This window comes from Mycetomoellerius zeteki, unplaced genomic scaffold (assembly GCF_001594055.1).
Source record: "Mycetomoellerius zeteki isolate Tzet28-1 unplaced genomic scaffold, Tzet1.0 scaffold667, whole genome shotgun sequence".
Lineage (NCBI taxonomy): Eukaryota > Metazoa > Arthropoda > Insecta > Hymenoptera > Formicidae > Mycetomoellerius > Mycetomoellerius zeteki.
Window position 1 is genome coordinate 166945 of NW_017257683.1, and position 13217 is coordinate 180161.

A 13217-nucleotide genomic window follows, 5' to 3' on the forward strand; every position below is an offset into this window, starting at 1 on the left:
CTACCTTTTCTTTTTTTTCCTTTCTGTTTATTACTGCCGTGTCGGCCGAATATATCGCGATCCGGTTTTACGTTACACAAGCACGCGCGGAGAAGCACGGGCGCATCACTCTTTCTCTTGAGGTTTTACGGAAAAATGGCGCGAAATGAAAACGAGGAAAAAAAAACCAACAACGCGTGTACCGAAAGTCAGATTTTAACGGTCTCTCTCTCCGACTTTCCCTCCTTGCTTTCTATCGAAAGAACCGAAAAGCCGTCTCCTCGACGTTACGATATGCGCGATACATATATATGTGTTTTCTATTTTTTTTTAACTTTTCTCTCGCTTTTCCTTCTCTCTCCTCCTCTTTCACTCTTGATCTAGTGGCTCTGCTTTCTTCGCTAAACGTTTCTCCCCCGTTTTGTTCCTTTGTTGTTCGATTTTTCCGTTTCTTTTTTTTTTCTTTTTTTGCTTAGACCCGGCTAGATTCTCGACAGTATCTCTCGTGCTTCGCTTTTTCGAGCGAGGGATACGAGGGTGATGGAGCGCGCGGATGATGATCCTGACGCGAGTGATCCTTACTTTTTCGTGATCGATTTCGGATGCGGGTCCACGAACTTTCGCAGCCGACGGGACGGTCTCAGCTCCAACAGCGAGGCCGCATCTCCCCTGCAACATGAAACGCAAAAACAGACGTTAAACGTGAAAGACGTAGAAGTCACGCGCGAGAGGAATTTTCGCTACCAGATAATATCGCAATCACATACTTATGTCATTAACATTCTAATATCTTTCTTCGTAAAAGAGATTCCATGCCGCGATATACGATAAGACGTATCGATAAAGAAGTTTTACAACGTATATCGTGTGTTCCATATATACATTCGTGAAAACGAATCAAAATATTAGAATAATAAACGATGCTCTCAGAAATTGGAGAAACGTAGTACGTTCCTTGCAATACAGGCACAGATAACTGTTCGGTTCTTGTTGCGGTTTTTACGTCAAGGAAACGTAAAGTTGTTCGATGTAGCGATATGTAATAGATTTAATATCAGAACCAGTAAATCGATCGCCATATTCTCATTAGCTAATTGCACTCAGCGCATTTGAATTATGTGTCGAGTTGTGATTTGTGAGTCACGTTAAAACCATTGGATATGCAATTATCGATAAATATCCACAATGAGGAACGATTCTGAGAATCTACCGCAATGAATCGAATAACTCGCGAATAATTCGATGAATTCGTGAGAGGTAATCAACCCTGTTGCGATTTAATAAATAAAATAAAAAGGAAGAAAGTGAGGCTTCTATATCTTTAGAGCCGTCAATTTAATGCGACAAGGTTTCCGTCATTTTTCGCGAGCAAAGTTGACCTCGACGAGAAACCTTGAATATCTCGAAACGTTTCTCGGAGTATTAATTAAAAATATTGTACTTGGGTTCTGCGAATTAATACATCACGTATCATAATTAATTAACACTGATACTGACGAGAGTCACCTAAGGCATGTTCTGATTCTCATCCTTCTGGGATGTCATGTCATCCTTGTTTGTTAAACAACAGGTTGACATGACACCCGGGGAGCACCCAGGGTGAGAATCCGAACATACCCCTACGTGTGAATAAATATAGTTCCGAGATTAAATTTAATAGAATGTATAGATCAATTTAAAAAATTAAATGTATATACGATAAAGATCTAACTACTTTAACTTGAGAAAATTAATCTGGAGTTTGAATTATCTAATTAATATATACATATTAATCAAATTTAATAACAATTATATTCAATTTATTAATTAATATTTATTAATTAATAATTTACTTATGTTATAATATATGTTATATGTTGTTAAAATTTAATAATTTAGTTTTAAAAAAATTTCTCGTAACATATTCATTTAATCCTTCAATTTAAATAGATAATAAACGATAAAAAAATTAAGATTAAATAAGATTTTTGATAATAATTGAATATATATAAGATAAGACTATTTCAGATGTGCAATTGCATTCTGACTGAAAGTCTCAAGACGGGATTTATTTTCTGCATGATCGCTCGCCATTGAAACGTGTGTACAGCGACATGGTCGTTAAGTTTATCAATACCGGTCACCAAATTGACATCACTCGCGCTTATTTCCGTCCCTAAATGACACTGGCTACATTTAGCCACGGAGTAACACACGAGTGCTATACGTGTCACCTGCTTGTTCTCGGTATAAATCAAGAAGGCAGATAAAGTTGATATTAAATAATGGCCAACAATTATTATCGAATGATTGATTTCGCGTCATTGCAATTTAAAATCTTCTCTCTCTCTCTCTCTCTTTTTCTCGCCTAGCGATCAAATTTTAAATCCAATTTAAAAATGTAGAAATGAAGATGCAAATACAATCAAAGTCCTATCATAAAATTCTATCTTGCAATTTATGCGACACGTGTATCGCAGAAACATAATCGTATCTTTCTGCGATATTTACATGCTCTTTTGAAGGTTAATAAATATATGTTTTAAAAGGTTAGTAACATGTGCTTTAGAAGGTTAATAAATATGTTACAAAAATAGAAAAGACAACTGCGTTTCCGAATATACGAAGCGCGATGAAGTACCGGAGTCAATTATTTGATTGATGATTCAACGATATGGAATCGCAAATTAACAGCAATACGTTTCATCATTGCACATCCTCCTGATGCCGTAATCCGTCACAATCTCACAGGAAAATTCTACAAGATAACAACAAACAAGAGCATAGTACAGTTATAGTAATCGCGTATGTTTAATCTCGTCTATTCGTGGTTCTCGGAAAAAAATAATAAAAATACAGTGAATCAATAATTACGATTATTGCTGTAATTAGAGTATATCTCCTGTCACGATGCGCGATGCGCGCGTAACTACTTACGGGAAGCACGTAAGTCAACCTTCGCGTGTCTTTCCAATCTCCCGGCGAGACAGTCGTAACGTAGGCACCGCTGTGTTAAAAGGTTTTCCTTCGGCCCGCGTGATCTTTCCGCTCCTGATCGCGCGCCAGCTCGTCGCGCATAAAATTATCCCTCGAGAGCGTAATGGATCAGCAACGGGATCTCGTGCCTGGTCTAATTGTAGCCACCGATGCTGGACGATGAAACCTCCGGCATACGTGAGATGGAACCGAGGGAAGAGGAACCGGGAAGCAGAGGAGAAACGATAGAAGAAGAAGAGGAAGAGCGAAAGAGGAAGGGAGGGAAGGGACACGACGACAATGCACTAGCCTCTCTCTCTCTCTCTTTCTCTTTCTTGCCGAAGGGAATCCGACGATGCCACAGCTCCAGCAATGCACACGGTGCAACGTGCGTCGTGCGACTGATTCGCGCGTCCCACGCGGCTCGCCTTTTAAATGGCATTACGTCACGCCGTGTACGAGTCGAGCCTCCGACAGCGCGATCACCGATTGGACCATAACACCGTGACAGCCTTGTCGATTGGTCGACGTGAGACACACACCCCGCGCCGGATTCAAATTTCAAATGCGTTCGCGAAACAAGGAGTCGAGCGAGAGAGATCCGGATCCAGGAGAGACTGCTGCTGCTGCTGCTGCTGCTGGCGCGCGTTTCGGAGAATGAAAACAGATCCGTTGCGTGCAGACGGACGGTAGGGTGACAATGACCGAGGACTGAATCGCGGCTATCGTAGACGCGTGAGCGAAATTTTTCGGATGCGCATTTTCGACCGTGAAAGATGAGCGTCTGAGATTTGCTGGGAAGAAGATAGAAGGGATATAAGTTTAGATATCCGAGCGTGAAATCTTAGATATCATTTTTGACACGCCTCGCGATAAATCTAAGGCTTATATTCATAGTCGGTTCTTATATGTAAGACCGTTCTAAGTGCAGTAATAAAATTTCATAATCCTATTACAAGTCGGTATTTATAGTCGGTCCTTATTTCAATATTGTTCTAAGTAATGTCTTAAGATGCTAATACTACTCTGTGGCCGGTATTCATAGTCAGATCTTAAATTTAAGACTGTCATAAGTTCAGCCTTGAGGTATCATGAACCAATCAGAGAGCCGCATTAGCGTCTTAAGACATTACTTAAGACGCTAATGCGGCTCTCTGATTGAAATCAGAACCGACTATGAATACCAGCCTGTGATTGGCTTTTTAAGACTGCACTTAAGATGGTCTTAAATATAAGATCCAATTATAAATACCGGTCACAGAATCGTATTGGCGTCTTAAGATTTTACTTTAGATGTTCTTAATACGGATGAATACCGACCAACCGACCTAAGTATTAAAATTGCAGGATCTCTTGCAATCGTCCCCGTTGACATTCATAAGTTCAATTATTTTTAATACCCCAAGTAAAATTGTATAAGGATATTATTAGAACTTTCTTACGGATAGGAAAATGTCAAGACGTATAAAAAACACATACGTAAACGTTAACCGAGCTCTGACGTCTAAATTTATAATTTCTCTATTGGTACCTGTGACGTCGATCGCTGGCGCAAATAGTGAAAGTATCGCAGAATCGTACGAAATTGTTGAGAACTCTGCATAATTGACGGAAGTGAGTTTCGGAAGTGACGTTTAAATACAGTATATGTGTTTAAGGAACCGTTCTACTTAGCTGTAGAAAAAATTATTACAGCAATCGGAGGATCTTTTTCCTTTCTCTCGAAGAGTCCATAAATTCGCTCGACACGGAACAAAGTATAAATTCGCGAAAGGCTGTGACAAAGACTGTACTGCCAGTACTGAAAATATAATTCACGTTACGTATACTATAGATTCAATATTGGCAGTGTATATCGGAACACGGCCAAAACGATAATTCGTTTCGTGCAGATAAAAAGTAGGCCATTTGCCACGGTTCATTGACAGTAAGCGAAAATGTACTTCAAGGTTACATCAACTATACACCGAAAGAAGGATAATTAATTACGACAAAATGTTACAATCGCGACTGTTGAACTGTCATGAATACATCACTATTTACCGTAGTCAATAATATTGTATGTTAATTGTCTTTTCGCCACCATATTATTTATTCGCGCGACGTGATAATAATCGTATCGACGTAAATCGTGACGGTCAAATAGAAGAAATGCACACAGCTTGCCTATTATTGCGCAATCATATTGTTATATAATCCTTTTTATAATACTTTGAATCATCACATGAGCTTTCCTCTCACGTTTCTTGTGGATAAATAGGTTGCTAGTTACATTATTTTAAACGGTGGTGAATACGTATGCACATATGCTTGACATTTGTTTAATTGTTCACCGTAAAGTACAAATTGTCTGAGGGACAAAAGATGAAATAGCTGTATGAATATTACTCATCAGCGGATAATTGCGCCCTCGTTTAACAAAATAGGACATATCGTGATTAGATTGCACTTTACCTATTTTCGATTCGATCATCCGCTTTAATCTCGATATCTTATCTCGTGCGTATGTACAATTTCTACGACGGAAAATTGGCACGTTCTCTTTACTACCACCATCATATATTCTCGCGATGTCGAAACGATTTTGGACCAAGAATCGCGCCGCTTTACGTAATCGCGGTCTTCCTTTTCTGCACCTTCAAGACAATTCAGATACCCGACTTTCAGATTTCATGATGTATCATTTTAACTTTGTTCTTTAGCAAATTAAGCAAAAATAAAATGATACATCATGCGTATCGTGCGCTTTATAGAACGTAGTCAGATTTAGTTTAACTTGACTTTACATATTTAAATTTTCCTATGACCGATCATAATTTATAACAAGCTACAGATCTTTACGCGGTGCAATGACTTGGTCCCAGTTGCAACATGTAACATTACTTTTCGTTGCGTCATGCATTCGATACTGCGGATTAATATGATAACTAAAATATGATTGCAGTTATTTATCTCCTTGATGCGACGAGTCTGATTAATTTTATGCAATTAAAACTTTACTTACAACGCTGTTGCGATTAAATCGCAACTATCATTCTTTTCAATTTCCAACTTTCGTAATTTGCTACTTCCACGTATAATAAGAAGAATACTCAGCGTAATGAATGTAATTAATATTTAATTCTTTTATCGAGTGCGATTGGCATAACAAGAACAACTATGACAATTAATCTGTCGCTGTCTTAATGTATGTATTCTTTGTATCCTTGAAATGCTTTATTATCTATAGTTTACAGGTATAATTATTTCTGCGCGTATTTGCAAGTCTTTGGAGGCAATTAACGTATTGTCACGCGTCTTCCCGTAACGAATTTGCGCTTGTAAAAGAACCCGTTTCTTATTAACGGGGTTAACCCTTGTGTTCGCTGCTCGACGATCAGAATCTGCTTTTCGCGGAAAAACCGGCTTACCGGACACGCGATATTCTTAAACAATTAACCGACTTAACCTCGTCTTAACTACCGTTCGACGAAGCGTAGAGGAGATTAATTGCCGTGTGTATGAACTTTCTTTTAATACTTTCCCTCGGCGAGACGAACCTTGTCGAGCGCGATCGGACGCCGTGACGTTTCTTACACGTGTAACATTCCATTTTAATCGAATTGCGTAAACGTAAAAATTGCAAAATCGATTCCTGGTATACTTTCCTCTTACTTATCGTCGCAAATTAGAGCCATTTTTGCGGGCTAAGTAAGAGGAGAATTTCACGGGCGCCGCACGCAAAACTTCCAATTCAGTCCGTGACAAAACCGATTATAAAAAGTTGACGATCTTTGCATCATATCTTTAAAATATCACAGAAAATGATCAATAATAATTATACATAACTAGAAATAGGAAATCTAAACGGTAGTTGCATTAAGTATATTTTTGAAATTTAATAAGAATTAAAATATCCAAAAAATTAAAAATCTTTACTATAGCTTCACAGTGTGAAATTAAATACACGTAAATATTAAGAGGTAACATTCGTGAGACTTGAAAGAGTCGAAACTAAACATTCTGTGTGAGATATCGGGTTGATAACGTTGGTCTTAATCTTATCATTAAGAAAATACATCAAGCATCGAAAGCGAATTCATTTGCAAAATTAGATTCACATTGAAGATAATTTATGCTTTGAAAACGAAAGAAATCCGCGATCGCTCTGTCGAGAACAACTTCCTATTTATGAATGCAAGGTGCAAATCTTATGAGCCGTCACATAATAAATTATACCTCAACACCTTGAATGAGTAATGCAAAAGAAATAAGAATTTCAAGCAGCTGAACGAAATTTATGAACGTAACATAAAAGATACCAGCGGTGAAATCACTGTAACTTCCATTGCAATTCAATCGTTCTCGTTTACGAGGATTATTAAATTCCAATCATTGAAATATTTTCTCTCTTATTTGAAGGCGACTCAAGCGGTAGGAGGTGCAAGATTCGAACACGGAGGCAGCCAAAGGTGGCACGAGATATTGCGTTACGGCGCCTTCGCACTTACAATTAATCGCGACACGCCGCGGTCGAGTGGACATCGTTTTAGCGACAATCATTCTATTGGCTATTTTTAGCCGGAAATAGGTCGGTACGCGGAGGGTTGGATGGCAATAAGAGGCCATGCTCAATAGTTTCTGCCGGCGGGTATCGTCGCCGAGCCACGAGGCTCGAATCACCGCTGCTCGAATCAATCATCCTTATGGGTGCCTTTTCGTCATTTAGTTTCTATATTTCGCGATTAGAATCTTTAGCCCACGCAGCGTTAATGACATATTTCTTTATGTCTTACAAAAAAAAAATGAAGAAAATACCGCGCGAAATTACAGCAACGGTAAATTGATGGGACTTTGTAGCTTCCGAATCGCATTAATCTGTCGCAGCAATTACTGCAAACGATGTCTTTTTCAATGATTCATGACTGAAAAACGTCGCTGACAGAATATAAAATATCTTTGTTGGATATGCGAATAGACCGCTAATTTAGATGTCGCGATAAGTTTTGACATCAAAGATTATTTCAGATAGGCTTATCGTACAGAAAAGGATTAAAATACATATAATTATTAAATATTCATAATTATATACTAAATTTAAGCCGATATGATATCTCGGAGAGAATCGGCAAGTAATCACATTACACAAAAAAATTACATTTTTAATAAATATTTATTTGAATAATTTTAAGTAAATATTTACTAAAGATAAACATATATTTATTTGATATAAAAACAATTAATTTGATTTTTAACTATCATTTTTTTATTAATTAAATATTAAGGAAATATTATTAAGTAAATATTTACTTACTTTTTATTAAGTAAATGTTTATTTTCAGGACTATTCAAAGAAATATGTATTGAGATTTAATAGGTTTTTTTTCAGTGTAGCGATTGCTGATCGAATTGTGAGTGGTCGAAAAGTAATTGCCAATTACAATCGTAATCCAATCCGCAATTACTAATGCGATTACGGTTTTAATGCTATTAAATATTAATAGGAGATCAGAATAATTACGAGAATAATAATGGAGCAATCACGTGGAATAGCATGCTAAGTATTAGACAATTCGAAGGATCCCAAATTCGAATCTCGATCGGCTCTTCAATATTTCCATCTCCATCCTATAATAATAACAATCTTATGATTGTTTCGCTCTAATGAATTACAAAATCTCGTTCGCAATACACCAGCTTCCATCAATTAGTTACGACCTTGTAATTTATTGGAAGCGTAGGATCATGGGAATGTTAAATGCCTGTTCTTTGTCAGATCTATCTAATATCTTGCATAGTGTAGAGAAAATAAGACAAGCGGAAAGATTTGCCATTATGATCAAAGAGGCTGGAGAATTAAATGAAATACTTAGCTCTTCAATATCAGAACGATAAAGTTTATAAAAAAATCTAACAAAGATATATCCACGAAATAGGTATAGACATGTTTAAGTTCGCCGATTAATATGGACCGATTAACGACTCGGTTGATGGATGTTCTCGCGTAAGATAAATATATTTGAGTATGATGAGCTAAAATCGTCGGTGTTTATGCTTATGTGACGAGTCGTGCATCCCGTACTTATCTCTTTCCGGGAAACCCTCTCTTCTCTTTTTTCGTCGAGTCTCTTGTCCACAAACTTTTGATAGAATCAGCATTGATAAATTTCTATCATATCTATTTCTTACATATAAAATTAATATGCCAAAGATTATACCATACTTTTTTCTGGAATAATCAGCATTAATAAATTTCTATCATATCTATTTCTTTTTATATATAAATTTCATACGCAAAAAATTATATTATAGTTAAAAATCCTAAATATTCCACATTTTAAAGTAATTAAAAAATTTTAATTTTTCTTTTTGCATAAATTAATAATCATCAATATAATAAATAGTTGGCTATACTATGTATTAATTATAATTATAATTAATCAGATACAATAATAATTAAAATGATTAACTTTTTAAATATACTAACTTATTATTCCGTGTCTTTAATTTTTACAGTATTTTCATAGTATTGAAATTAATACACTCAAGTCGGGTGCGTTTCCATTGCAAAAAATTGACAAAGAATCGCAGATGTGCGATGCAACAATTTAGACTTGTGTCACTATGTATAAGAATGAATAACATCTATCACGCTCATCAATCAACACATACACACACATAGGATTACGTAAAACTTTTGTCTATTTTCGTCGCACATCCAAATGTTTCTATGCGGAGTTGCATTATAGAGCAAACTATGTTTTGTCTTTCTATTTTTCCCAAAGTGATCAATCATCCCTAGTCTTAGATTATTACAAGAATAATTAAAATAGCGTTAAATGCGTGTATGGCCTGTGCTCGTTTTACGTAAGCTTAAATTAAAAATACACTGAGAAAAATGATTTTGCTATATGAATACAAAGGGATTGCAAAATTTAAATGTCAAATTTATTTGTTGTTTATAGCAAATTTGAATATTTGACAAATATTTTGCATTTGTTGCAAATAATTTTTGTAACACGAGTATAAAAAAGAATAAATATTTATTAACCTGTAAATAATTTATGATCCCTATATTTGCAAATGAAATTTGCTGTTATGACATAGGATTAGCATTCGTAACAAATTTTTTCTCTTCGTGTAAAAAACTATTTTCGAAAAGAAAAATTAATAAGCCAACATCAAATCCGAGCATGCTTTTCTTTACAATTAGTCAAATGAATTCACAAAAATTGAGTTATATTATGTTATGATTTGAGCTGATTCACACTTGATTTAGTTGGAACGAGGTTGCTGCAAACGAACTTAACTCGCAATAAGAAAGGTTGAGTTGATCAACGGATAATTATTAATAGCAGTAGGCGACGGTTATGAGGCGTCATGGATTTAATTATCGCAATCCGTAGCGACACTGTTATTAAGCAATTCAGGAACTCGTCATCATTTATTCAATACGATCAGTACGTATCTGCGTAAATGCAGCTCGCCATCACACATGTGCACCTTGTCGGAGATTACGTGCTCCTACACCATATCAATTTCTCAGACAATCGGAAAATTAATCAGAAAATCGATCGATAAAATGACGTCAATGAACGGCACGCGTCGGTTAAGTCTCTCTGACACAGCGGTATATTGGCTGCTTTCAGCAGAAAAAAACAACCTTGCATCTGATTCTTTGATAAGATTAATTCATATAGTTAGATCTCGTAAAAAACTAAGGGCAAGACTAAATAATATTAAAGAATTTTACAACAGCTGCAAGGCTGTTTTTTCCGCTAAACATTCTCTTGCCTTTGCGTGCATCATAGCATTATAAAATGTATCGACAAGTATATAGTAAGGAAACTAGAAAAATATAAGCGATCAATCAGTATGGAAATGACGCTTTTCTTTTCTCACGCGAATATAGGATGAGTCTCGATAGAGGAAGGTGTCATCACATTCAGATAAGCGTAAAGCCCGCAAGACACAATGCGAGGAAATAGCGATAGCGATAGGAATAATATAGTTTCAACCTATCAAAAACTGTGTATTCCGATGTATCCGATTTCTGATAGATTGAAATCGTGTTATTCCTATCGCTATCGCTATTCCCTCGCATTGTATCTTGGGCTTAACGTCATCGATTTGAGCCTACATACATTCCCCGGTACTCATCGATAACGCAATGCGCGTCAATTAAAGGTCGCTAATACATTTAAATCACGCAGAAACAATATATGACTATTCAGGAACGATTTAATGAAAAACAACGGGGAGTTACGAACGTATCCGCCTTCGAAAAGGAGTTCGAAGGATGCTTGTCGTCGAATTAATCATTCCTAGCTGACTGGCAGCGTGAGAATTCATTTTGTACATACAGTGCAATGTCGTTGAGCTGTTGGAGGAAAATATGAAAAAAAAGAAGGAGGAGAAATCGCGATTATGCAATGCACGATTTTCAATTATGCGCATTGTTTTACCGATCCATAAGAAAAAGCACGAAAACGAATAAGAATGTTTCGATATATCGAGACTAGACTGAATCCGGTTTACAGTAATTAAATTCTCTTATAGAAAATATATGTTCTGTGTGATTGTCGGCAATGATCTTAATTTATTGCTCAATCGATTTCATCGACGAAACTGGATTCGCGGGTTTTCTTGTCTTGCAACGAATGTCATACGCGAGATTTATTATGTAATATGTGATCGTGTGTTTCTACTGAACCCTGAGGGCAGCGTCAGATTGATACAATTCCGAGTGATGATAATGCATTCCGCAATGTTGAGAATAATGAATATGTATCGTAAGTCACATTCAGATGAAAGGCTAATGATAAAAACTTACAAACGATGTCGAATTGAGAAACTGAATTAAAGACACAGTTTCTCTTTAATGCAATTAATAAAATTGTTATCACGCCGCGCAATTATAATGAAAGATTAATAATATTTTATATAATATTGATTCTATATATTTTATCTAATTTAATATATAGAAAGGATTACGTATAAATTAGAGATTTTTAAATAAAATTTATATACTCTCTCTCTTCTCTCTCTCTTCTCTCTTCTACATCAATTGCCTTTATTTTAAAAATTTCTATATGCTTTTTCAATTTACATCTCTTCATTTAGGTATATGGAATAAAAAAATGTTCAATTCTTTAAAGGAAAATAAAACATAAAAATAACCTTTTTATTTGTTTCTTTAAAAGCGAGAGAGTAAAAATTGCTTTATTCTTAAATGTTACGTATATTATAGATTTTCTCAGTATTTTTGTATGCAATATTTTTTGAAAATAAGACCCCTAATACAAGCATAAGTGCATATGAATGTCCGTAGTGTATCGAGCTTGGTGTAGGTTTGTTAGAGATTCAAATAACTAGATCAATCCTACAGGATGCAAATTTTTCATTCATGAGAAGAAACGGTACTGCCATCTTCTGAAACGAGCTTACGACAAAAGGATTTACACACCGATGGATAAGAAACCACCGATAAAGGTGCCGTCGATAAAGCAGATGACGATTTGTCAGTCGGTAAAAAAAGAGATAAATGCATGAATTATTATCTGTTGCAACATACACACTTTTATCTTTGCGCAATTGCATAGAGACGGTCAACAAATTGTAAAAATTATACAGCATTTTGCTCGTATGCAATAGACTATAAAATCACCAAAAAGAAATAAAGTAATAAAGAAAACAAAAAGAAAAATATTATCTTTAACTCGATGAAATAAAAAAATCGTTGATAAATTTTCATAAGTATGGAGTATTGTTAATCATTAATAATTGCAAGTTATACAAAAATGTAGCTCTATACATATTACGATTAGTCGCAGTTCGACTAATCGTAAACGGATATTTGAAAATATTCCTTCGTGCAAAAATAGAGAATTCTCCAAATTTTCTGGTCAACGCAAAATTCGCGAACGAGCGCGTCATTCGCAAGTGAATGGTCGGCAGTCACGTGTAGGCTGTCCACTTGTCACAATCCTGACATTCCCGACGAAGATAAACCGTTGCTGCGTTTAAACTCCCACGCACAAATTTTTAGCGAATCATGTACACTGTAGATATCACATTTTGCGTCATGTTTTACATAAAACTTATTTTAATGCATTTAGTGCAATTTCGGATAGTCTATACAGCAGCGCAAAAATAGCAACTGTGTTTTTAGTACTTTTATCTTATCGATTTAGAATTTGTTTCGCGCGTCTAAAAAAACGCAAAAGTACATTTAGTGTTTGAAAAAACGCAAAAGTACATTTGGCAAAATATGCGATAACACAGTTTTGTCAAATACGACGCTC

The 13217-nt window shown here is 35.8% G+C and overlaps 1 protein-coding gene across 1 annotated transcript in view; it reads right to left on the reverse strand.

Moving 5' to 3' along the window:
• Nucleotides 1-10: 10 nt before the first annotated feature.
• The window catches only part of LOC108728930 (uncharacterized), a 33266-nt gene continuing 20059 nt past the window's right edge, over nt 11-13217 (reverse strand). The window contains exon 4 of the mRNA XM_018457756.1: nt 11-648. Coding sequence (XP_018313258.1) covers nt 349-648 — 300 coding nt within the window. The 3' untranslated portion in view covers nt 11-348. The remainder of the gene's footprint in view (nt 649-13217) is intronic.